Source organism: Globicephala melas, chromosome X (assembly GCF_963455315.2).
Source record: "Globicephala melas chromosome X, mGloMel1.2, whole genome shotgun sequence".
In the NCBI taxonomy this organism is placed as follows: Eukaryota; Metazoa; Chordata; class Mammalia; order Artiodactyla; family Delphinidae; genus Globicephala; species Globicephala melas.
In genome coordinates this window covers 90,967,627-90,991,018 of record NC_083335.1, presented here as the reverse complement: position 1 = coordinate 90,991,018, position 23,392 = coordinate 90,967,627, and the positions used below count along the sequence as shown (strand labels likewise).

Genomic DNA, 23,392 nt, shown 5'->3' with positions numbered 1-23,392 from the left:
TAACTGTTTCGTTATTTGTTACGGTGATCTGTGATCTCTGATGTTACTATTGCAAAAAGATTATGACTCTCTGAAGGCTCAGACGATGGTTAACATTTTTAGTAATAAAGTATTTTCAAATTAAGGTATGTCCATTGTTTTTTTAGTCATAATGCTATTGCACACTTAATACACTACAGTGTAAGTATAGTGGAAACATAACTTATTTTTTTTTGGCCGCACTGCGCGGCTTGTGGAATCTTAGTCCCCTGACCACTGACCAGGGATTGAACCCAGGCCCTCAGCAGTGAGAGCGCAGAATCCTAACCGCTGGATTGCCAGGGAATTCCCAACATAACTTCTATATGCACTGAGAAAGTAAAAAGTTTGTGACCCGTGTTATTGCAATATTCGCTTTATCGCGGTGCCCTGGAACCAAACCCGAAATACCTCCGAAGTCGGCCTGTACACGGGAGGATGTGTGTAGGTTATATGCAAGTACTATGCCATTTTATATAAGGGACTTGAGCATCCGAGGATTTTGGTATTTGAGCATGGTCCTGGAACCAATCCCCCATGAATACAGAGGGACAACTGTAATTCCAACACAAGGACTGCTACTCGGCCGTATCTGTGAGGTCATGGCCAAGTTCTACATCACCTGAGAGAGAAACTGCTAAAAATGCCCCTATTACCTAAGACACAGCATGGAATCTTGAAAATATGTGACCCCCTTTGCTGTATTTCCAAGATTCCTTGTCTTCTCTCCCAAAGCAAGGCAGCCTCCATGCCCCATTCCCTCCAGTTCAGAGCCTCTACCCAAGGCTTCCCTGTTATTTATTCCTTGTACTGCCCGGTCACTTTGCATGAACGAAGGCAGAAGGACACTGGATTTTTGTTTGAAAATATTTTTAGCAATGTTAGTGGTAGAGAAGATGCCCTCCAATATAATTTTGTTTTTCACCTTGCCATCTTTGTGAGAGGAAAGCAGATTCCAGGCCAGATCTGCTATTTGGGAGTATAATAATTGTCTAAAACAAACCTGGTTTTGTATGTACCAGCTCTTGTCCTTGGAGAATAAAAGTGTACAGCAATATCCTAGTGCCTAAGACTCCTCTTTTCTCTTTAGAACTTTTATCAACCTTCATAGTAACATCTTCCTAATTACTGTAAATTACCTGGCATTGGAAGCTTAACCTGCTGCATCTTAAGCCACAAACAAACAAACAAACACTCAAAAAGGCAATTACACTTTAAAACATAAAAGGAGACTCAGTAGGCAACTGCTTTTACCTCCACACCTATAATTATCGTTCTGATTACAGGGGAGTTCCGCCCTCCTTGAACTTTATCCCCTATCCACACTAAAGGGAAGTGTGGGTCAGTTGAACCCAGAAGGCTCCCTGGACCTTGCAGAAAAACGACTGGCAATCATGAAGTTGATTAAAGGCTCTGAGGAATTCTGAGGAATTCCTCTTATTACTGCTCTTCTTCAAGTTGCAGACTAGTATAATTATCTTTCTACAAGTTTTTACGCTACTTGGACACATTATTTGCATCACGATAATGTGATTTCAGCCTATTTTAGTCTCAGAGAGTGGTGATGAAATTTACTTAAAGCCACGTGTGGAAGCAAAATAATGGATCTAGACCTGTTAACATGCCCCACATTACAACTTGCAGAGGCCGGGCATCTGCATTATTCACTGATCTTCAACACCTACTGGGCTTCTGTGTGCCACACCTTGTACAGTCCTGGGGTGGGACAAATTCCCTTCCCTCCATGGGCTCACACAGAACTGCAGTATAACACAGTGAGTGTTACAGTGGAGACTTGAACAGCGAGTGCTCTGGGAGCCCAGTGCCAGAGCAACCCACTCTGCTGGGAAGTTGAAACGATGGGGAGATACACGTGTAAGTATATCCACCATGTACTAAAGTCTCACTCCTTTCATGCATGAACCCTTGAATCCCAACCATGTTTTGAGGCAGAAAATATTTTTACTTTAACTTTATAGACAAGGAACCTGAGACCCTAAGATGTCAAATAAGTTGCCCCCAGTCACACGGCTTGTAAGCAGTAGAGCAGCGATTTGAACTGCTAGTTCAAGGATCTACAGTTCCTAGGCTCTGGTGAGCTCTTGATGGAGGGGTGGGGTGAAGATGGGAATGGGGGTGGTGCAAATAGTATATTTGCTTCAACATGGGTGCTCAGCTTAACAATGCCTGGGAATGTAAGAAAAGAAGCATGTGAAAAGAGTTTCCGTGGTTTCAGCTTTTCCTCTTTTTAGGTCCCTTCAAATAAAATTTGCAAAGGCGGGCTTGTGGAAAAGATATACAAATGACTGCTTAGTGGCATGTAAAGTCATTCGGAGCTCTGTGAAAGTTGGCTCATTTAGCTACTTCAAGTGCGCCCAACCTTTTTCAGAATGAATGTGTTTGAAGACAAAGCTTTATGTTACCCTGCTTCCTTTCCAAATTGATATTCCAATTATAACAAAACAACAAAACACCCCGGTGGTTTGAACTTAGTAAGCCTATGAGCAGGGGGTAACTGAAAATAGGAAACGGCTATGTATTTTAATTTTTTTAGGTACTCCCATGGCAGTACCCTGTAAACCGGCTCTACTCAAAAGCAAAATAAAGCCCAGAACCTGGGTACTCGGTACATCCCATCGTTGCTATATGCAGTTTGAACTGCCAGAACTCACAGCTTTAGACTGTTTACCCTGGTCTATATGAAAGGGAAGCAAAACCAAAACACGCCTCACCCGTACTCTGTAAGAATCCATGAATCTTAGGGCTGAAACGGATCTTAATGATCATTAAGCTTAATAGTTCTCAAGGGGGCACTGTGGAAATGTTTTTTTGGTTGTTGCCATGACTAGCAAGGGCTACGGGAAGTTAGTGAGCAGAGACCAGGCATACTAGATATTCTACAATCCTGGACAGTACCATACAGCGAAGAATTGACCCGCCAGATACTCACATTAAGTGAAAAACTAGTTCATCATTATATAAGCCTAGAACTAACACCATTTTACATATAAACAAAGTATTTTTACCCAGTTTCGATATAAGTACACTGAATTCTCTAGGAATGTAACTACTGTATCAACTGAGGGAAGACTATTGTGTTTTGTTTCAAACATTACCAAGAATTCGGCATTTTGGAAAATAAGGTCACCAATGGCAACGTTGCTTACGGTACTTGAGTTGTGAAAACACACTTTTTCAGTTTGCATTTGTGACTGCACTAGGGAGATATCATCATTTAGTGCCCTTGTGTGGGAGCATCCACATAAAATACATCGCTTTATTATAATTGCTTTTATTCTCCAGTTAGGTCCTGTTTTTTGAAAGTGTGTGTTGTTAAGTTTAGGTTATATTATCTATGATTTGTTATTTCAGTATGGTTAAAGGGTGCATTACAAAATACTCGTTATAAAAAGGAGTTGGGTCTTTCACAGGGTCATGTAGTCCAGCTCCTTTTATAGATGAGGAAATTGAGACCCAAAGCATTTAAGCAACTTGCCCAGGACACAAGTGTTATATTATCTCCCTATCTCGTTAGAATTTCAGTTTCAATTTTAAAAATTGGAAAGGGAGAGAAGGTAAGTGGTAGATCACGTAATGAGAACTAGCTATCTGAATTCTGGCAACAGAAGATCCTTTAAGGGATGGTGAAAACTCTGTATATTATTTCTGTCAGGCTGAGGGTCAGAGGAGAGGGGGGAAAACGATTTTAAGAACCACGTTTGTGAGGCCGCTCGCTTAAAGCCACGGATCCACTAGTCAACACTTCTTCTATTTAAGGTTCTGTAGAACCGAGGCTGGGACTAGGGGTCACTTCCTTAGGAGGGGATCAGAAGAAGGGGTTCCTCCGATGGCAAAAACCCATTTCCTCCCATTCCCCATCCACTGCGGTGGCCTGAGGGTCACCCCGAACCTAGGCCGATAATGCTGTAGACCTCCTTAGTCACGCCCAGATTGCGCCCAGCCACAAACACCCCCGACTCCCTAGGAGAGCCGTTCTCCATCCCCAGGGTCCTCTGGCTTTGAGGGAGGCAGCACCACGCCGGTGGCCATCGGCCCTGAGCCGCTGGACGGCCCCGCAGGAGGAAACTACGGGCCTAATTCAGCGGTCGTACCGGCGAAGGGCTGGGGTCTCAGGAGGGTGCGCTACCACCCACTCTAGCTCAGCGCGTGACTGTTTCATTGTTTCCTCACCGCGGGGGGCGGGGACGCGCGCGCCAGAGCGCTCTCGCTTGGGGGGGGGCGCGGGGTCAACGAGGTGTAGAGAACCTGAGGGGCTCTGGCTTTCCTAGGCGGTGCCCCCGCTGCCTAGGCAACCGCGCGGTAAAGCGTCTCACCACCTGCGCGCGCCGCCAGCTCCCCTCCACTCCTCTCCCCGCTCCCCTGGTCACCATCCCGCCCTCTTCCCTCCTCCTTCCTCTTTTTTCCCCTCCTCTTCTTCCCCCTCTTCCCGCCTCCTCCCTCCCTCTTTCCCCTCTCCTCCCCCGATTCCGAGCACTCTATTTAAAACCAGTTTCCTGCTCCACAAAATGGCCTCCGCGTTCAACACCTGCAGTCACGTGACCCGCCGCCCCCTGGGCTTTGGGTCTGTCGGCCTAACTCCGACTTCGGGGAGTCTGCCCGCGAAAACGCTAGGGCCAATTAGTTTGGAGAAATCTCACAACATCTCCAAGTCCGGGGGGCTGAGAGAGCGCTCCCAAGAAACAATGGAACAGCGAACACTGGGGACGTTACGGAAAGAAAAAGGGAAAAGGCATGGATTAGATTTTAAGGTATCCCAGCTGGCGGAAAGCGGGAGGCGAGGAATTCTCGCGAGATCTCGAGACCTCCTAGACCTCGGCTAGGGTAATAGCGGAGGACAGGGGAAGTGGAACTCAAGCGAACTAGGACAGTATTTGGCGCTCTCAGTGCCAAGGTAGGACGACGAGCCGGGGACGCGACCGACTAGGAAATCCCGCGAGGTTAGGACTAAACGAGAGCGCAGTAGCTAGGCAGAAGTCGTAGCGGCGGCAGGAGTGTGGGTGTGAGAGGGAGGGCACACGTCTTACGTGCTGACGTAGCAGCCGTTCCAGCGGGTATATTAGATCCGTGGCCGCGCCGTGCGCCTTAGAGCCGCAGTTCTCCCGTGAGAGGGCCTTTGCGGTGAGCCAAACACATTAGCTCAGCAGCGGAAGACTCCGAGTTCTCGGTACTCTTCAGGGATGAGTCATGTGGCGGTGGAAAATGCGCTCGGGCTGGACCAGCAGGTGAGCCGCAGGGAGCCTACCAGGGTTGTTGCTGCATGAATTCCCTCCCCTGACCTAACATGGTTTGTGGCGCAGTGCTAGCTGGTATCCTCAGTTCGCATTTGCTGGGTCCCTCGGGCTGGCGAGTGTGAATGCCCCAGGGCTGTGGGGGAACGGGAAGGTGACAGGAATGCTAGTTGTGGTTGTCGCTGGGGCCCCTACTTGGCTCGCGGTATTGTCCCCGGCCCGAGCACAATGGCGGCTTTTGTGTGTGCGTGCGCAGGCGGGCGGAGGGGGAGGGGGCGCGCGCTCTCGCGGAGGCGCGCACGCGCGAACCTCGACTGACTAGTGACCCATGGGTGGGTGGGGGGAGGGTGGCGCGGCGCGGTGGTTCACGAATGGGGACCTTTCTGGTCCTGAGGGCTCCGGCTCTCGCAGCGTGCGCGGCTCGGATTCCGGTCAGAGAGCCGAGCGGCGTTGGCGCGTGTGTGTGTGTGTGTGTGTACGCGCGTGTGAGCGGGAGGAGGAACGCGGCCCTGGAATGTGGGAGGGGGCGGCGCGGGGGGTGGCCTTCGCGCGGGGTAATGGCGGCGGCCTCCTTTGTGTGGTGTCGGGTGGCTGGGCGGCGCTGCGGCCCACGAGCGGGAGAGGCCGGGCCGCCGAGGGCCCGGAAACGGGGATGGATGGGCATCATGTTCCTCCCGGGCTTCCTTCCGCAGGTCTTTTTCGCTCCAGCCCGGCTTCCGCAGGCCGGGAGCCACGGCCCGTGAGGCCGCGTTTCCGGAGTGGAAAGTTTTGTGACGCAGATTAGGGGGGGGAGGGGGGAGAGGGGGGAAGGGAGGGAGGGAGGGAAGAATGGGCCGCTGCGTCGCGGTGGCGCCGGGCTCTGGAGTTCGTGGTTGAAGGCGGTGGGGAGACGTCAGGGAGATTTGCGGCCGCCCCGCTTCACATGCTCATCATAGTCACTGTGTGGTGATTTAGCCCAGGGCCGCGCGTCGTTTTGGGGGGTGGGGGGTGCCACGGAGTGTACGAGTGTCCTCAGGGTTAGGACACTTTGATGCGGGCATTTGATTAGGGACTCGGCCAGGGGAAAAACACCCGGAATGTGGCTTGGGGAGAAATAAACAATTTTGTTGTTGACTTGTTGCTGCTTGTGGACTGAAATTTTGAAATAGGTCAGAGGCTCCGGGTCTGTCGTCTTAACCGGAACGCCCTTTTCTAAGGGTTTAGAGGTAGAGGAGGGGTTCTGGGCTGAGGTGGCAGGAAGTCTGCATCCCTCAGCAACAGTGGCAGCACGCTTCAGAGAAGCTCTTCAGTGCGATGTTTGTAGCCTTTAAGTAAACTTATGCCTACCACGAGCTCCGAAATTCTGAAACGAAGTCGAGTGACGCAAATGAATTGTCAATAGACTTTAATGTAGTCGTGTGTAATAAGTTTTTAAGGACTTAACGACCTGTTCTGGGGGGAGCATTTTTTCCATTAATGAATCAGTTTGAATCCTCCAAATTGCTGACGCGTCATGTTAAATGGAGCAGAGACATAACAAATCTGTTATCAAGAGCATAGGCTGTTCCCAGTTTTAACATTTACCATGTAGGTAGTGCTGTATTTAAGATTCTAGGTAGGAATGAAATTTGTAATCGAAGTAATTGGTAAAAGTATGCAGAGTCGTTAGAATTAAGCAGCAAGCTAATTCACAACTGAGAAAATTGCAATAACGTAATCCTAACAGTTTACAGTAGCATTTAGCGTTTGCCAAGTGTAAAATTAATAACAAAACGTACGGCAACAAGTGCAAAAAGAAAGTTTGTTACTATTGTGCGTTAAAGTATCAGTCAATTGCTGAGATAACTAGTGCAGAGAAAACATGACAGCGTTTTTGCTGATAGAAATTAGGAAATGAGCTGCCTTACCATAACTCATTTTTTTTTTCAAGGTTTAGCATCTGCTTCCAATTTTCAGTGCCTCCACTGATGATGCTTGCAATTTGACAGTATAACCTTGAGCTTTTAACAGAGGACTTAAACGTTATGGTATAGCGTATCACCTTTGCAAACAGGTGGCAATAGTGCTGTGACTGGGTACATTAAAAAAATGAAACTGCTTTTGGCACATACAGTTTTCCCCCTATTGCTTGTAAATAGTTTGCTATTGCAGAATGCGATGAAGATAGATCTCTTTTTTAGAATGTTGAGACTTTGAGCTACCCGTGTAAAGGGACGGGTAGACGTGGAGATAAAGGCAGTAAAATGTGTCCTACTCATTAGGGACACTAAATGCCAGTTGTGCCATTTATGTCCGAAGTGTTCTGAACTTAACTGTGAAAGTGGGAGAACAAGTAGGTACCTACTTCATAGGTTTGTGCTTAGTAGTGCTCAGTAAGTGGTGGGTATATTAATTTTTGTTCTGAAGCGTGCTACCCTAATTTAAAATATTTGTGCAGTATTTAGGGATAAAGGAACTATGACATGGTCGATAAAATTTTTGTTCTGACATTTTTCAGGTGTGCTTTGTAGGTTTAAAATAATTCCAAGTAGAAAGTTGGTGACATTGAAAACATTTGTCTCCAAATGTTTGGAGCTAAAATGAATCCAGTGACTATTTGACATTTTAAAATAATTTAAATTTCTTGAACTTTTACTATGGAAAACGTTACAGGGAAGATTCATTTTGAATGAATGAGTTAAATTTGGACCCAGTTTCTCCTGGATAGCACCACCATCTTGGTGTGGTACTTTCTGCAGTATATACAGTAGTACTGTAGTAAAGTATTTTGCATTTGCTTACAACTTAGTTGTCTTCGAAGCACATTCTTAGTCACATTCTCCTTAAGAGTTTCACATCCCCGGTGAGGCAGACAGGACAACTAGTGCTAGTAAATGCTAGAGAGCAAGACTAGTTTTCTCTTAGTCTAATATTTCTGCACATGGGCTGCTAACCAAAGTTTAATAACTCTTTTCTAGTTTGCTGGCCTAGACCTGAACTCTTCTGATAATCAGAGTGGAGGAAGTACCGCCAGCAGTAAGTAAAACATTTTATGGATTTACTGTGAATAATCAGGGCTTTTTAAAAAAAACTTATTTCATTGAAATACGGTTGATTTACAATGCTGTTACTTGAGTATTAGAGCTTTAATACCTTAATATTTCGTTGGATTTGTTTAAAATTTAAGAATTTCCCTGCCAATCTTTACTGTGTAAAGGATTAGGTGGGTAGCATTGTGGGAGGGTTTGGGGAGGGTGGTTTTGTTTTGGCCGCGCTGCACAGCATGCAGGATCTTAGTTTCCTGACCAGGGGTGGAACCCATGCCTCTTGCAGTGGAAGTCCTGTGTTGTGGTCTTTTGATAACAAAACAGAGTAGTTTTCTTGAATGAAAACAATCATTAAGGACCTTATACAAAACACAAATTATCTCTAGAAGGGTTTGATTATGTCCATTATGAATCCTGAGCCCAGCTTAAAGGTGATGGGAATGTGTATATCACTATTAGAGTGAATCTACCAGAATTAAACTGAATAAAGGGAACATTCACATTCATCAGCTACAGCTATCCCTTTCCCATGAAGAACATGAGACTTAATAATAGAACAAGGCTAGGACTTCCCTGGTGGCCCAGTGGTTGACTCCCTGCTCCCAGTGCAGGGGGCCTGGGTTCGATCCCTGGTCAGGGAACTAGATCCTGCATGCCACAACTAAAGATCCCGCATGCTGCAACTAAGACCTGGTGAGGCCAAATAAATATTTTTTAAAAAAATAATAGAACGAGGCCATAATGAATCTTGGGGTGGTGGTTAGGATTTTAAATGCTGAATTGTTGTATTCTGTTGAAAAGAAGTTAGATATAGAAGTTTTATTTAATTTTTTTTTCCTTAAAAGGGTTTCTTGGATACTTGGTAGAGATTAGTATTAAGGTGTATGGGATCTTGGTGGTTTATTATTGGCAATAGACCTGCTTCAGCTCAGGTCTCTTCCCACCCTATTAACCAAAAAGAAAAAATGTGTATCGGCTGTATGTAAGGTCTGAAAGCACCATTTCTTCAAGCTCTCTTTGTTGCATAGTAAAGGGCATGTCTTCATTTTTAGGCAAGAAGGGCCTCACTGGGCACAGTTACTTGGTATTTGTTTTAAATTTCACTTTATTTGGCATGCTAAGAATCATTTAGGACTTAACCGTTCTAATAGAGATCTTTAATAATTCAACCCAGAAGTGAAAAAGTTAAATTGCAGATTAAAGCAAGTTGTCTTTACTTGGTGGGTATATACATTATTTGCTTTTGATTCTCATCCATTGTCTAGGCTGTATTCTTGTGCATACAGAAAAACAGTTGACTTCCCTTAAACTCTGCAGGTCTCGAATTAAAATTCAGTTCCTTGAAATCATTCTCCCTCTTGCAACTTTCCCATGTTACATACGTATTCTATGTCTTGGAACTTAACCAGGGTAGAAACAAAAAAGCCTTTTAGTGGCTAGTTACACGTTTATTACTTTCAGGTTGTTACAGTAACACTTTTGCTACATGTTAGATAATTTATTAATGTTTGTTATGTTGTTGTAGTAATACTTAACGTTGTAACTCTTTTGTTAGTTTGTAACAATTCTCTGAAATCATAGCAGGCCTTTTAAAATATTGTATTAAATTAACCACTAGTGACAAGTTAAATTTATGTATTTGTAGATTTCAACTATTAGGTTCCAAGTCAAACCTGTTCTCCTTTCCCTTTTAAAATTCTACTTATTAAAGCAATAACCCATTTAAAATAAAAGTAAATTTATTTTTATTTATTTATTTTTTGCGGTACGCGGACCTCCCACTGCCGCGGCCTCTCCCGTTGCAGAGCACAGGCTCCGGACGCGCAGGTCGAGCGGCCATGGCTCACGGGCCTAGCCGCTCCGCGGCATGTGGGATCCCCTGGACTGGGGCACGAACCCGTGTCCCCTGCACCGGCAGACAGACTCTCAACCACTGCGCCACCAGGGAAGCCTTAAAAGTAGATTGTTTTTTTCCCCACTTCTCAATTTCCAACTACATAGTCAGACTGGAGGACTATAGATTTAAAAAATTTCTTTCCAGGACTGTTTTTTAATAGCACAAATTTTGGCCAGAAAGCTTTAACTTAAAGTTTTATGGAATATGAAGTTTTAACTTTGTTAATTTCTTTTAGAAGGGCGCTATATTCCTCCTCACTTAAGGAACAGAGAAGCTACTAAAGGTAAGTTCTTTGAACAACTTGGTATACTTAATTCATGCTGCATTTAGAAGTTTGAGCCTAGGGAAAATGAGACACCTGGAGAAGTCTGTAAACATTGTGCTCCACCTGCTACTGGCAGAACTGTTTCAGGTATTAGGGTTTACTCATTTTGGAAAAACTCATCTAATGTCAGACAGTGGAAAACTGCATTTCCTATGTCAAACTCTTCTGAGGCCAAGGGCATGGTTTTGTACGATTTCACTAGTCTTGTGCTTAAACCTGTGTTTGTAATCATTCACAGCATGATTTCAATTTGAAAAAGGTGATTGGGCACCCATTACTTTGTAAACCAAACTGCTGCATAGTGATGACAACCCAGTTATTTCTGTCTTACAGAGGTGCCAAAATGAAGATGGGGTTATTGGGGAATAGTTAACAAGCATTGGGCACGCTCCCAATAGATGGGAGTGATTCTCTGGCTTCATCTCCTTGCCTTAACTGCTTCATTTGAAAGGTCTTATCTAAAAGGTATCACAATGGCTGGTCTTTTCCCGTTAACTTTGTAAATAAGTGACAGAGAACTAGTAGATGGCTCATATTATGGGACAATTGTTTGGGTGCTGTGTATTCCATAAAATAGGTGATCTGAGATTTGGAGGAAAAGGGGAAGGTCAGGAAAACAAGGTCAAGAAGAGGGAAGGTACTGGATAAAGAAGGCAGGATTGGAAGGGTGGAGAGTCCACAGAAGCACATGGTTTGCTGTCGTTTCTCCATATCCATATGCAGTCCGTGTTAGCTTCACTGTCCCTGGCAATACATGGAATATAAAATCTGTATTATAATTTCTTAGCTATCATATCATTGTTTTTATTTACTGTAGAGTCTTAATCGTCATGGGTTCTCATTCCTTAGAATGCACTAGCTGAAATTGACTCCCATGTATATTTAGTGCTTTTCTCCCTTTGTTGCAATGACAGGAATCAAAGCAGGGAGAGAGGCGGTATCATATAGGAGTTAGAGCTGAAAGAGATCTTAGAAATCTAATTCAGCTCTTTATTGGTAGCCAAGACTGTTGATCACCTGGCTGGTAGAGGCAGGAGGTGGAAGGAAAGTAGCTTAACTTACAAACTATATCTCTGACTGTTTAATAAAGTGTCACTGAAGCTAGTTAAACCCTCTACTTGTCTTTAAACCGTCTACCTGTTGGGATAATTTACACCTTTGTCATCCCCTCTTACTGAATGTTTATAGCTGTACCCTAGGAACCTGTCTACACTGAGTTGTGTAGGGATGAGGATTTTCCTTTTTTCTATTATATTCCTAATTCTCATCTGGTAGTATGTACTTCATGAGAACAGAGCACTGTTCTTAAAACTTTTTACTATTGAAACTAAGAAATACTGTATTAAACCAAGTAAACTGACATTCTTAATGTTTTAAATGAATGTCACTTGTAAGAGACATTGAAATAATGGTAACTCCTAGTAAACTCACCTATAAAATGAATGGAAGTTAAATTGTGATGGTTATGTAACAATACCGTAAAAATTGTGTTACAGGCAAAGCTATTGACCTTTTAGAAGTGGTATTCATTCAGAACATTTTCAGACTGTCAATTGCTTTGGTTAGTGCACAGTATATTCTAGTGCCGTGGTAGGAATATTTCCATTGTCCCTCTGGTCCAGAGATGGGATAGTCAGTGGAGGGTTTCAGATTCGGAAACATGTTTTAAAGTGTTGTCACTTTCTAAATAATATAATAAAATGGGTTTGCGTTTTTTTTCTTTTGAAGGATTCTATGATAAAGACAGTTCAGGGTGGAGTTCTAGTAAAGATAAGGATGCATACAGCAGTTTTGGTTGCCGTAGTGATTCAAGAGGGAAGTCTAGTTTCTTCAGTGATCGTGGAAGTGGATCAAGGGGAAGGTGAGTGATCTCTTATTTTCTTGCCTTTTTTACGTGTACAATACAGCAATTTAGAAATTGGTCTTTAATTTGTACTCTGACCATTAAGCATGATATTTTTCCCCTTAGTAGACCACCTACTTGGATGTTAAGTATTGTCTGTTTAATCGTATTTATGTATTTTTTTAACTGTAAGAGGTCTACTAAATTGAACTTGTTATTCAAGAATTAGATTAGAAGAACTTTCCTTTTGGCATAATGAAATCAGTTGTTTTTATATTTCTCTAGTTTTACATATTCTACTTAAAAGAGTTTTAGTGAATGGCCTAATTTGGTTGACATTTTCATGGATATTCTATATGACAATTTTTAAACACCTTATATTTTTGATTACACAAGTGTGGTGAACTGACCTCATGCGCCTAATAGCTGTGGTTAGTCCTCTGTGTCCTGATTTTTCGAAAACAGGCCTAAAACTAAAAACATCTTAATTCAGGTAAGGATTATTTTCTACCTTTTTATCCAAAGTTTGTCACACAGGTGAATTGTCCTTTAAGTAGCATCCTGATATAACTGGGACAATTGATATTTGGTGTGATACTTTCCTCTTTTCCCTACCACTAGAAATATTTGGATGAGAATATTTAAAGGTGTAAGTTATATGCTGGTTTCATGTGTATAAGACTGATTCTCCCCCCCCACCCCTCCCAAGCGTAGTTTGTTTTTATTGAACTATAGTTGATCTATAATACTGTTAGTTTCAGGTATAAAGACGTGATTCAATTTCAACATGTATGAGGCCTGTGTAGGCTGTGTAATAAGAATAAGGAAGAATGCTGAATTTAGAAAATAAAGTTATGTAAATGATACAATCTGGTTAGAGGACCTTATTTGTCAAGTAAGAGTAAGCCTGAACTGGATTGTTGACATCCTTGAAATCAGCCATAATGAACTTCTCTTTAGGCACAGTTCTAGAGTAGTGGTAGGAATCTGATAATGGTTAAATGATAAGATTCTGATTAATTGGTTGTGCTGTTCAGGTTTGATGATCGTGGACGAGGTGACTATGACAGCATTGGCAGCCGTGGTGAGAGAGGTGGCTTTGGAAAATATGAACGTGGTGGAAACAGTCGCTGGTGTGACAAATCAGATGAAGATGATTGGTCAAAACCACTCCCGCCAAGTGAACGCTTGGAACAGTAAGTTTTTGAAATGTATGTTAATTGTGATGAAGCCTTATTGGCTACTATAACAAATAAACTTATAGATCTTCTGATTGCAGAGAACTTTTTTCTGGAGGCAACACCGGGATTAACTTTGAAAAATACGATGACATTCCAGTTGAGGCAACAGGCAACAACTGTCCTCCACACATTGAAAGTGTAAGTATTTTTGCTTGACAGCAAAATACTTTAAGACAGAGGGAAGTGTAAGTATTTTCACAGCACATCAAGATGAGATGGGCTTCCTAAAGGCCTATATAGACCATGCCTGCGTTGTGTTAACAATCTTTTAAAGTTACTCTAAAAGCCTGCCTCGTTGGTTTGTGGAAAGGGGGAGATTGAGTTCAATGTTACCATTACTAATATTTGAAATAGAAAATGGGTCAGACATGGGAGGAACTGAAAACTTTTCCAGTGTAGGTTAAGCTTAGGGGGTGTTGTTGTTTTTTTCCCCCCTCCCCCTCAAAATGTAACACGATAACTTTTATTTAAAGCAGCTGTAAACTAAAGTACAAGTAGTTGGTTGATAGGGTTTTTTCCCCCATTGCATTTGTATAAAGCAAAATGGCTCCAGGTCGTATTTCTACCTATTTAACCCTGATGTATTTCTTGACAGTTCAGTGATCTTGAGATGGGAGAAATTATTATGGGAAACATTGAGCTTACTCGCTACACTCGTCCAACTCCAGTGCAAAAGCATGCTATTCCTATTATCAAAGAGAAGAGAGACTTGATGGCTTGTGCCCAAACAGGTAAGCAGACTTGATAAAGTAAAAAGTTGTCCAGAATACCTTAACTCTGCTTGCTCTCATAAAACCAATACCAAAAAAATACGCATGGAGTATCTAAGTTTCACGAGGAAGCTTGAGTCCTGTTTGTAGCCTGACTGGTATACTTTGATATAGATAAGGAGTAGCTGGATGGTATCTCTTTTGTCTTAGCCCTTTGGATCCTGTGTTACCTCTAGTGTTTCCATTAGGGTGTCTTGGGGATAGCCTATAGAAAGTCATGACCCTGATATTGGTGCAACAGGGATAGGTTATTGTGATTGCGGTGGTGGGAAAGTTAGCACTATATAACATTATTGTATCTGGGATAAGAAGGATAAGATTAGAGAATAGCTTGTGATCCATGGGAATGTGGCCAAGGGAAGGGTCCTTAACCTCCCATCTTTCGGGAATGGGGATAGTTACAGCTTCTCAGTTGAGAACAGGCTTTATTATATCTGTGTGAGTTTGGCCAGTTTGAAAGAGAGATAAGATTCTCCCAATAAAAATATATGGCACTTGAATAATTTGGTATCTTTCTTTCCCTATGGAAGAGTGAGAATGTCATCCTTTATACGTTATCAGTATTACAGTACCTACAAGGAAGTGTTAGAAATTGAAATTGACACCAGTTTTGAGACAGAATTCCTGCTCTCTTTGCACAAATGGGAAGAAGTGAATACTAACCAGTACATTGTGAGTGACCAGAGTTTGGTATACATTTTCTGTAAATGAACAAAATATTTTTTTGGATTATGGACCATGTGGTCTCTGCAACTATTCAGCTCTGCTGTTGTATGAAGGCAGCCATAGATGATATGTCAAATTATTGGTCACAGGTATATTCCAGTAAAGCTTTATTTACAAGGATATAGGTTGAGCCTTAGTTTGTTACCTCCTATTACAGATTGATCAAAGTCGTCACTTGGTATTTTTTAAATTAGCTATTAATTTTTAGAAAATTAATTTGGGAATAAAGTAAAATTGCTAATTAATTAAGTTGTTGGGCAGTTAAAAAGTCATCTACCAATATATATTCAAAAATAATAAGCAGGTTTTTCTGTGGTTAAATGAATATGTTTTCTTTTAAACAGGGTCTGGAAAAACTGCAGCATTTCTCTTGCCCATCTTGAGTCAGATTTATTCTGATGGTCCAGGCGAGGCTTTGAGGGCCATGAAGGTAAATATTTCTATATAAAATGGGAAATGATTGTAGAACCTTGTAGGTAGCTGTTGAGAAACCTTTCTAAATGACAGTAAGACTTGTATTCTAACCTATATAATTAGAAACAGTTTTTACGTATAATCAGTGAATTACAGAAGGGAATTATGTGTAATGGACCTTTAAAAAAGGATGTTAAGAGTTTAACTTATAAATTATTTCTTAGGAAAATGGAAGGTATGGGCGCCGCAAACAATACCCAATCTCCTTGGTGTTAGCACCAACTAGAGAATTGGCTGTACAGATCTATGAGGAAGCCAGGAAAGTAAGTATGCATTTCAGAGATTATCGGCTTTCTCATTGATTCTGATGCAGTGTTTTATGACCACGTAAAAATCTTGGCCTTAAAGTTGATAAAATTTCTTTGCTTACAGTTTTCATACCGATCTAGAGTTCGTCCTTGCGTGGTTTATGGTGGTGCTGATATTGGTCAGCAAATTCGAGACTTAGAACGTGGATGTCACTTGTTAGTAGCCACTCCAGGACGTCTAGTGGATATGATGGAAAGAGGGAAGATTGGATTAGACTTCTGCAAGTATGTTAATTTTTAAATGTGTGGAATGCATTAATTTAAAAAATTACTGGCCATTAGTTTTCTGGAACTTGTCCATAAATTTTAAGATGGAGAAGAGATTTATTTTAGTCTTCCAGCTTTTCCAAAAAGTTTGCTCTTTGTAATTTTAATGTTGAAAAATCAGTGACATTTTAGTAGTCTGAGAATGACCAGACTTTGGGACCAGAGTCAAGTATAAGAGCTAATTTGGGTGTGTACTATCTTGGACCATTTATTTGGTGGCAAAGATCCTATGCTCTGTCTCACGTACATGGGTCAAATTGTGTGGTGTGAGGAATTTAACTACCTGAATGAGTAATTAATTGTGCTTATAGAAACAGCTATATTAAAACTATCTTTTCTCCTCTAATTCTAAACTGGATTTTTTTTTTCATGGCAGATACTTGGTGTTAGATGAAGCTGATCGGATGTTGGATATGGGGTTTGAGCCTCAAATACGTAGAATCGTTGAACAAGATACTATGCCACCAAAGGGAGTTCGCCACACTATGATGTTTAGTGCTACCTTCCCGAAGGAAATACAGGTATTGTTTGATGCTGCAAATCTTATGTACTTAGGAATTTATCTCAATAGATAATAAAATATTTTTTTTTCTTTCAGATGCTTGCTCGTGATTTCTTGGATGAGTATATCTTTCTGGCCGTAGGAAGAGTTGGCTCTACCTCTGAGAACATCACACAGAAAGTAGTCTGGGTGGAAGAGTCAGACAAACGGTCATTTCTGCTTGACCTTCTAAATGCAACAGGTATAATTTTAGCATCACTCTGGTGGCTTAGGTAATAAATCCATTTGGATCACCTTTATTGCTTTTCCTCCTCATCCAAAACATTCTCTTGAAAACGGTCTATTTTAATTGCCTCTATTTGCAAGTTTACTAAGTGCAAAGAGAACCAAGCCACTCTTAGTGACAGAAACCTTGTAATATTTTACTTTAGGCAAAGATTCACTGACCTTAGTGTTTGTGGAGACCAAAAAGGGTGCAGATTCTCTAGAGGATTTCTTGTACCATGAAGGATATGCCTGTACGAGTATCCATGGAGACCGATCTCAGAGAGATAGAGAAGAGGCTCTTCACCAGTTCCGCTCAGGAAAAAGCCCAATTCTAGTGGCTACAGCAGTATGTATAATATAATCTTATTTTCAAGGTCGCTATGTTCAACTATTTGCTTTCTTTTAAATGGACCATATGTAACAGAAGTTATTTTCTAGGTAGCAGCAAGAGGACTGGACATTTCAAATGTGAAACATGTTATCAATTTTGATTTGCCCAGTGATATTGAAGAATATGTACATCGCATTGGCCGTACAGGACGTGTAGGAAACCTTGGTAAGTGTGTGATTACTTGATGGTGTGGTGGTTTCTGGTTTTCAGTGTGATTCTTGCAGCAAAGAACTTTCAGGATCTTATTAGAAGAACTCCTATTTTCAAGGAATGCGATTAAGATATATCTTAGCAGAAGTGGCAGGAAACGTCAGGGTTTGTTCAAAGAACTTTGAGTTGGTTAAATAGCAAATAGTTACCTCTTTTTTTAGTATTCTACTTAACACTCTAGTATGAAAGTAATACTGTGCTACTTTATGGAAGACCTTAATTTATGTACTTTTTGGAACTGTTTTAGGCCTTGCCACCTCATTCTTTAATGAGAGGAACGTAAATATTACCAAGGATTTGTTGGATCTTCTTGTTGAAGCTAAACAAGAAGTGCCATCTTGGTTAGAAAACATGGCTTATGAACATCACTACAAGGGTAGCAGTCGTGGACGATCCAAAAGGTGAGTTACAGATGGTGTATAATGATGGGGATGGGTGCTATGTCCAAGGTTAACTTTTCAAGGTTATTTAAATGACATTAAGTTGATGTGAGCCTTTTCATAGCTAAGGCCTTTTAAAAATCACTATTAGGGAAGATAGGGCTGGATGGAATTGTTTGAATTAGAAAATCAGAAATTGGTCATTGGGAAGTTTTAACAAGATTTGGGTTATGTGGTCGAAAGTTCATCTTTATGTGAACTAACACATTTTGTCCTTGTAGTAGTAGATTCAGTGGAGGATTTGGTGCCAGAGACTATCGACAGAGTAGTGGTGCCAGCAGTTCCAGCTTCAGCAGCAGCCGCGCCAGCAGCAGCCGCAGTGGTGGAGGCGGCCATGGCAGCAGCAGAGGGTTTGGTGGAGGTAATGTTTATTTTTAACCTCATATCTTTGGGAAGGGTTTTTTTTCTTTTCCATCCTTTTCAAAGCATAATTAAAAATATTGGGAAGTTCGGCCCTGTAGTTTGCTTTCTATAATTTTACATCAAAATACTTAAAGAAGGGAAAGATTGTATTAAACAGTGGATGACTTAATTAATTTTTCTCTTTTTTAAATCTTTCATTAGGTGGCTATGGAGGCTTTTACAACAGTGATGGATATGGAGGAAATTATAACTCCCAGGGGGTTGACTGGTGGGGTAACTGAACCTGCTTTGCAGTAGGTCACCCTGCCAAACAAGCTAATATGGAAACCACATGTAACTTAGCCAGACTATACCTTGTGTAGCTTCAAGAACTCGCAGTACATTACCAGCTGTGATTCTCCACTGAAATTTTTTTTTTAAGGGAGCTCAAGGTCACATGAAGAGTTGAAAGGAACAATCAGCAGCCCTGTTCAGAAGGTGGTTTGAAGACTTCATTGCTGTAGTTTGGATTAACTCCCCTCCCAACCCCCATCCCAAACTGCATTTATAATTTTGTGACTGAGGATCATTTGTTTGTTAATGTACTGTGCCTTTAACTTTAGACAACTTTTTATTTTGATGTCCTGTTGGCTCAGTAATGCTCAAGATACCAATTGTTTTGACAAAATAAATTTACTGAACTTGGGCTAAAATCAAACCTTGGCACACAGGTGTGATACAACTTAACAGGAATCATCGATTCATCCATAAATATTATAAGGAAAAAACTTATGCGGTAGCCTGCATTAGGGCTTTTTGATACTTGCAGATTGGGGGAAAACAAACAACAAACGTCTTGAAGCATATTAATGGAATTAGTTTCTAATGTGGCAAACTGTATTAAGTTAAAGTTCTGATTTGCTCACTCTATCCTGGATAGGTATTTAGAACCTGATAGTCTTTAAACAAGCCATTCCAGTCATGATGAGGTGATGTATGAATACATGCATACATTCAAAGCACTGTTTTCAAAGTTAATGCAAGTAAATACAGCAATTCCTCTTTCAATGTTTAGGCAGATCATTAATTATGAGCTAGCCAGATGTGGGCATACTATTACAGGGAAAGTATAAAGGTCTGATAACTTGAGATAGGTTTTTAGGAGAATTCATCTACTTAGACTTTATAAATGCCTGCCATAAGTGAAATTGAAATGGTAGAATGGCTGACCACAGCAATGACCAGCCCTCATTTAGGGCCCTGGATGATTTTTGGTCTAATAACGCATGCTAGTGTTGATGTTTTTTGGTCAAGAGGGTATGAACAGGAAGAATTAATGCAGCAGGCTTTATTTTAAATGCCGATTTACATTACTCTGTTCAAGCTGCGTTGAGATGTTAAACTGGCTTACTATAGACTTTGTAAAAATGGCTCCAGAAGAGTAACAAACTGAAATCTTTTGAGATCACACAGGTTGGAAATATGTACATAACTGCACAAGGTGTCAATTCTGCTATACAGTGCAGTTTTAGTCAGTTTTAGTTGCATAGGTTTCCATTGTATTTATAGTCTGTTTATGCTAAATCTGGCCAAAGATGAGCATTGTCCACCACTAAAATGCCTCTGCCACTTTGAATTCTGTGCTAATTTTGTGGCCAGAATGCGGTGATCAAAACGCTCAATCTTTTTACAGTGGCATAGGAAGATGGCAAAAATTTCCTAAAGTGCAATAGATTTTCAAGTGTATTGTGCCTTGTTCTAAAACTTTTATTAAGTAGGTGCACTTGACAGTATTGAGGTCATTTGTTATGGTGCTATTTCAATTAGTCTAGGTTTAGGCCCTTGTACATTTTGCCCATAACTTTTTACAAAGTACTTCTTTTATTGCACATTCAGAGAATTTTATATATATGTCTTGTGTGCGTGTCCTTAAACTTCCAATCTTATTTTGTCTCTTGGAGATTGTTGAACGCAGCTTGTCTAGGAAGGGGATGGGACTAGATTCTAAAATTTATTTGGGACCATGGGAATGATAGTTGGGAAGAAAACTATTTGCACACGACAGATTTCTAGATACTTTTTGCTGCTAGTTTTATGTAATATTTATTGAACATTTTGACAAATATTTATTTTTGTAAGCCTAAAAGTGATTCTTTGAAAGTTTAAAGAAACTTGACCAAAAGACAGTACAAAAACACTGGCACTTGAATGTTGAATGTCACCGTATGCGTGAAATTATATATTTCGGGGTAGTGTGAGCTTTTAATGTTAAGTCATAATAAACTCTTAAGTCAAATTAAGCAGACCCGGCATTGGCAGTGTAGCCATAACTTTCTGATGTTAGTAAAAATAAAATTGGCGACTTTAAATTAAATCATGCCAAGGTTTTGATACACTTGTCTTAAGATATTAATGAAACACTTCAAAACACTGATACGAAGTGTCCAGATTCTCAGATATTGTGTGAGTTTTGTTTCGTTGTGTGTATTTTTTTTTTTTCAGTGAATGTCTGGCTCATTGCAATCCTCAAACATGTGGTTATCTTTGTTGTATTGGCATAATCAGTGACTTGTACATTCAGCGTTAGCATTTGAGCAAGTTTTATCAGCAAGCAATATTTTCAGTTAATAAATAAGGTTTCAAAAATCACATGAGTGGATTTAAACTTGCTGAATGTGAAGATTGAACCTCAAGTCACTGTAGCTTTAGTAATTGCTTATTGTATTAGTTTAGATGCTAGCACTGCATGTGCTGTGCATATTCTGATTTTATTAAAATAAAAAGTTGAACTGCACAGTCTCCTTTGTTGTTGTCAATTGTGGTTTATTATTAGAGGTGAAAATAAAGTTGTGCTCTTGCCTGAATAGTTGTAAGATGTAATTTTTTTGGGTTGCCATCCAGTGCTGATTTTGAAGTGCCTCTTGGATACAGAATTACTCTGGTGCAATTTTAATGATGAAGATGGTGTGTGTTTGGAGTACAGTGAAAAAAGGATTTTTGTAATAGAAATCCAAAAGGTCCTCACTGATTATAGGTTGAAATTTATGGGGGGGGGGAAATCTCTGTTCTTGGAAGCACTTGATCCAAAGGATGGTTGAACAGTGGAAAAATGAATTGGGTAAAAATCAAATGTATTAGTAATCTGACAAGTGTGGTAAGTACTTAGTGATAATGTATTTGGGGTCAGGTTGATAGAGATGGCCTGGGTGTGCCCTCTACCTTTAGTTTTATTTGCTGACATCCTGTTTTAACACACATTGCTGCAGGCAGCTGCTGCCAGCTAACAGGAGATGATACAAGCGCCATAACTGGATGACTTCTAACAAGTTGTGATGAACCAAATGAAACGGTTATTCTGGTTTGGGGGGTCAAAAATGGTCAAATGTTGGCAATTTGGTATGTCTTCACCTAGTGAAAGTACATGTATTCACCTTTCATTGCAGTTTTGAGTTCTAATTTTACAGTATGATTAAGAACTTTTTTGCATTGTAAAGATATACTTGGTTCTGGATAGTTAGATTTTCAGAGCTTATCAGTTGTAATTTCAGAGCAGCAAGCCTAAATTTGTAGGGCAGAATTTTGGAGCATAATATGCTATACTGATTTTGGAGATAGGAAGGTAGTTGAGTCAACTTAATCGAGAGCATGGAAAGAGGTTGACTTAGAATGGCTAGACGGAAAAAAGTCAAATGGCTGAAGGTGGTTCAAATAGAGTGAAATTGGATTCTAAGTGTGGTTCACTGGCCCTTTTATGTAAATTATGAGGAGTGAACACTTAAGAAAACTGCTCTGGAAGAACTGCCTAAATTCTTGAGATTATTTCTACTCTAGCAGATGAACCCAAGTTTATTAACATTTCTGTAGATATTTAAATACATAAATTCATAATTTCCCCACTTTTAAAGCGTTTCTGGGTTCGTTCCTCCCATCTCTTAGATGAATTTCAACATCAGATAATATTTTTCCAAAAACGATTTGCAGGGCTTATGTTTGAAAATATCCAATGTCTTGATGCTTAGACATAAACTTGTTCCGATGGCTTTTTTTCTTGCCCTTTTTAAGTGACCTGGTTGAAGTGGTCACAGATGCATTCTGAAGTTCAGTAATTTAAGATATCTGGGTGTTGACTGTTCTTAATCCCCCTCTCCACCAGATTGCAGAGATTTCATTCACTGTGGTTACGGGGTTCAGTTTGGGATTTTTTTTTTCCAACATTTCTGTTCTCATTGAACACGATTCTGGGTATGTTTTAAACTGCTTTGCTGCTTGTTCTCATGTCAGTTTATAGTCTACTTTTTAGCATGTTTAGTCTGATTCTAATGCGGCTCTCCTCTAGTGACTTCCATTTCTTTTTTTTTTTGCGGTACGCGGGCCTCTCACTGTTGTGGCCTCTCCCGTTGGGGAGCGCAGGCTCAGCGCCCATGGCTCACGGGCCCAGCCGCTCCGCTGCATGTGGGATCTTCCCGGACCGGGGCACGAACCCGTGTCGCCTGCATCGGCAGGTGGACTCTCAACGACTGCGCTACCAGGGAGGCCCTCCATTTCTTTTTGATTCTTTTCTATCTCCATTTTCCCTACCTAGATCTGACTGGGTTGTGTTTAGAGTAATTCCAGAAGTAAGATTATTTTGACACAGCACTATGTTTAGTTGTATTGTGGAAGAAAATTTCATGACATGGAAACGTTTATTTCGGGAGGAAACAACAGGTCACATTTAAGAGGCGGTGTCTCAAAACAAGTTAAACATGGAGGTTGGTTTTTTTTTTTTTAAACAGAATTATATATGATTCAGCAGTTCTGCTCCTAGGAGAATTCTACCCAGGAGACAGAATCCACAATTTAGGCTTGCATGTGAATGTTCATAGCATTATTCACAACCCAAAAGTGGAAACAACCCAAATGCTAATGAACTGGTGGATGGATGAAGAATAGAGTACTGATGTTATCTCTATCTGGGCACCCAACCACATCCCTAATTTCCTTACTCTTCAAAGGATCACTAGGTGGGTCTGATAGCACTGTGACACTTAGGTTTTCTGTGGATGAATGCCCTGTTTCAGTTCTGATTTTATTGTATTTTGCAGATACAGTCATGGTTTATAATTGGGGTTGCCACT

General features: G+C 41.1%; 1 protein-coding gene and 1 pseudogene across 6 annotated transcripts; both read left to right on the top strand.

Moving 5' to 3' along the window:
* The window catches only part of LOC115841223 (GTP-binding nuclear protein Ran-like), a 59,553-nt pseudogene extending 55,376 nt beyond the window's left edge, over positions 1 to 4,177 (top strand).
* Positions 4,178 to 5,098: 921 nt separating this feature from the next.
* Positions 5,099 to 21,074, top strand: DDX3X (DEAD-box helicase 3 X-linked). 6 transcript variants are annotated; one of them, XM_060291933.1, is made up of 17 exons: positions 5,099 to 5,261; positions 8,204 to 8,261; positions 10,408 to 10,452; positions 12,223 to 12,355; positions 13,375 to 13,533; positions 13,602 to 13,716; positions 14,174 to 14,309; positions 15,419 to 15,504; positions 15,713 to 15,811; positions 15,921 to 16,081; positions 16,500 to 16,644; positions 16,722 to 16,866; positions 17,057 to 17,238; positions 17,331 to 17,448; positions 17,741 to 17,894; positions 18,155 to 18,294; positions 18,498 to 21,074. In XM_060291933.1, exons 1-17 carry the CDS (start codon positions 5,217 to 5,219, stop codon positions 18,575 to 18,577), a joined length of 2,001 nt encoding a protein of 666 aa, XP_060147916.1. In that variant the 5' UTR covers positions 5,099 to 5,216; the 3' UTR covers positions 18,578 to 21,074. The 6 variants fall into 6 exon arrangements, with proteins under 6 accessions (XP_060147916.1, XP_030690807.1, XP_060147917.1 ...); XM_030834947.3 differs by having other exon boundaries at positions 10,405 to 10,452; positions 18,158 to 18,294; XM_060291934.1 differs by having other exon boundaries at positions 5,100 to 5,261; positions 13,617 to 13,716.
* Positions 21,075 to 23,392: the final 2,318 nt, after the last annotated feature.

Coding starts and splice junctions, on each gene's coding strand:
- DDX3X (XM_030834946.3), top strand. CDS start 5,217: ATGAGTCATGTGGCGGTGGAAAATGCGCTCGGGCTGGACCAGCAG. Junction 8,262..10,404: donor TGGAGGAAGTACCGCCAGCA/GTAAGTAAAACA, acceptor AATTTCTTTTAG/AAGGGCGCTATATTCCTCCT. Junction 16,082..16,499: donor ATTGGATTAGACTTCTGCAA/GTATGTTAATTT, acceptor TTTTCATGGCAG/ATACTTGGTGTTAGATGAAG.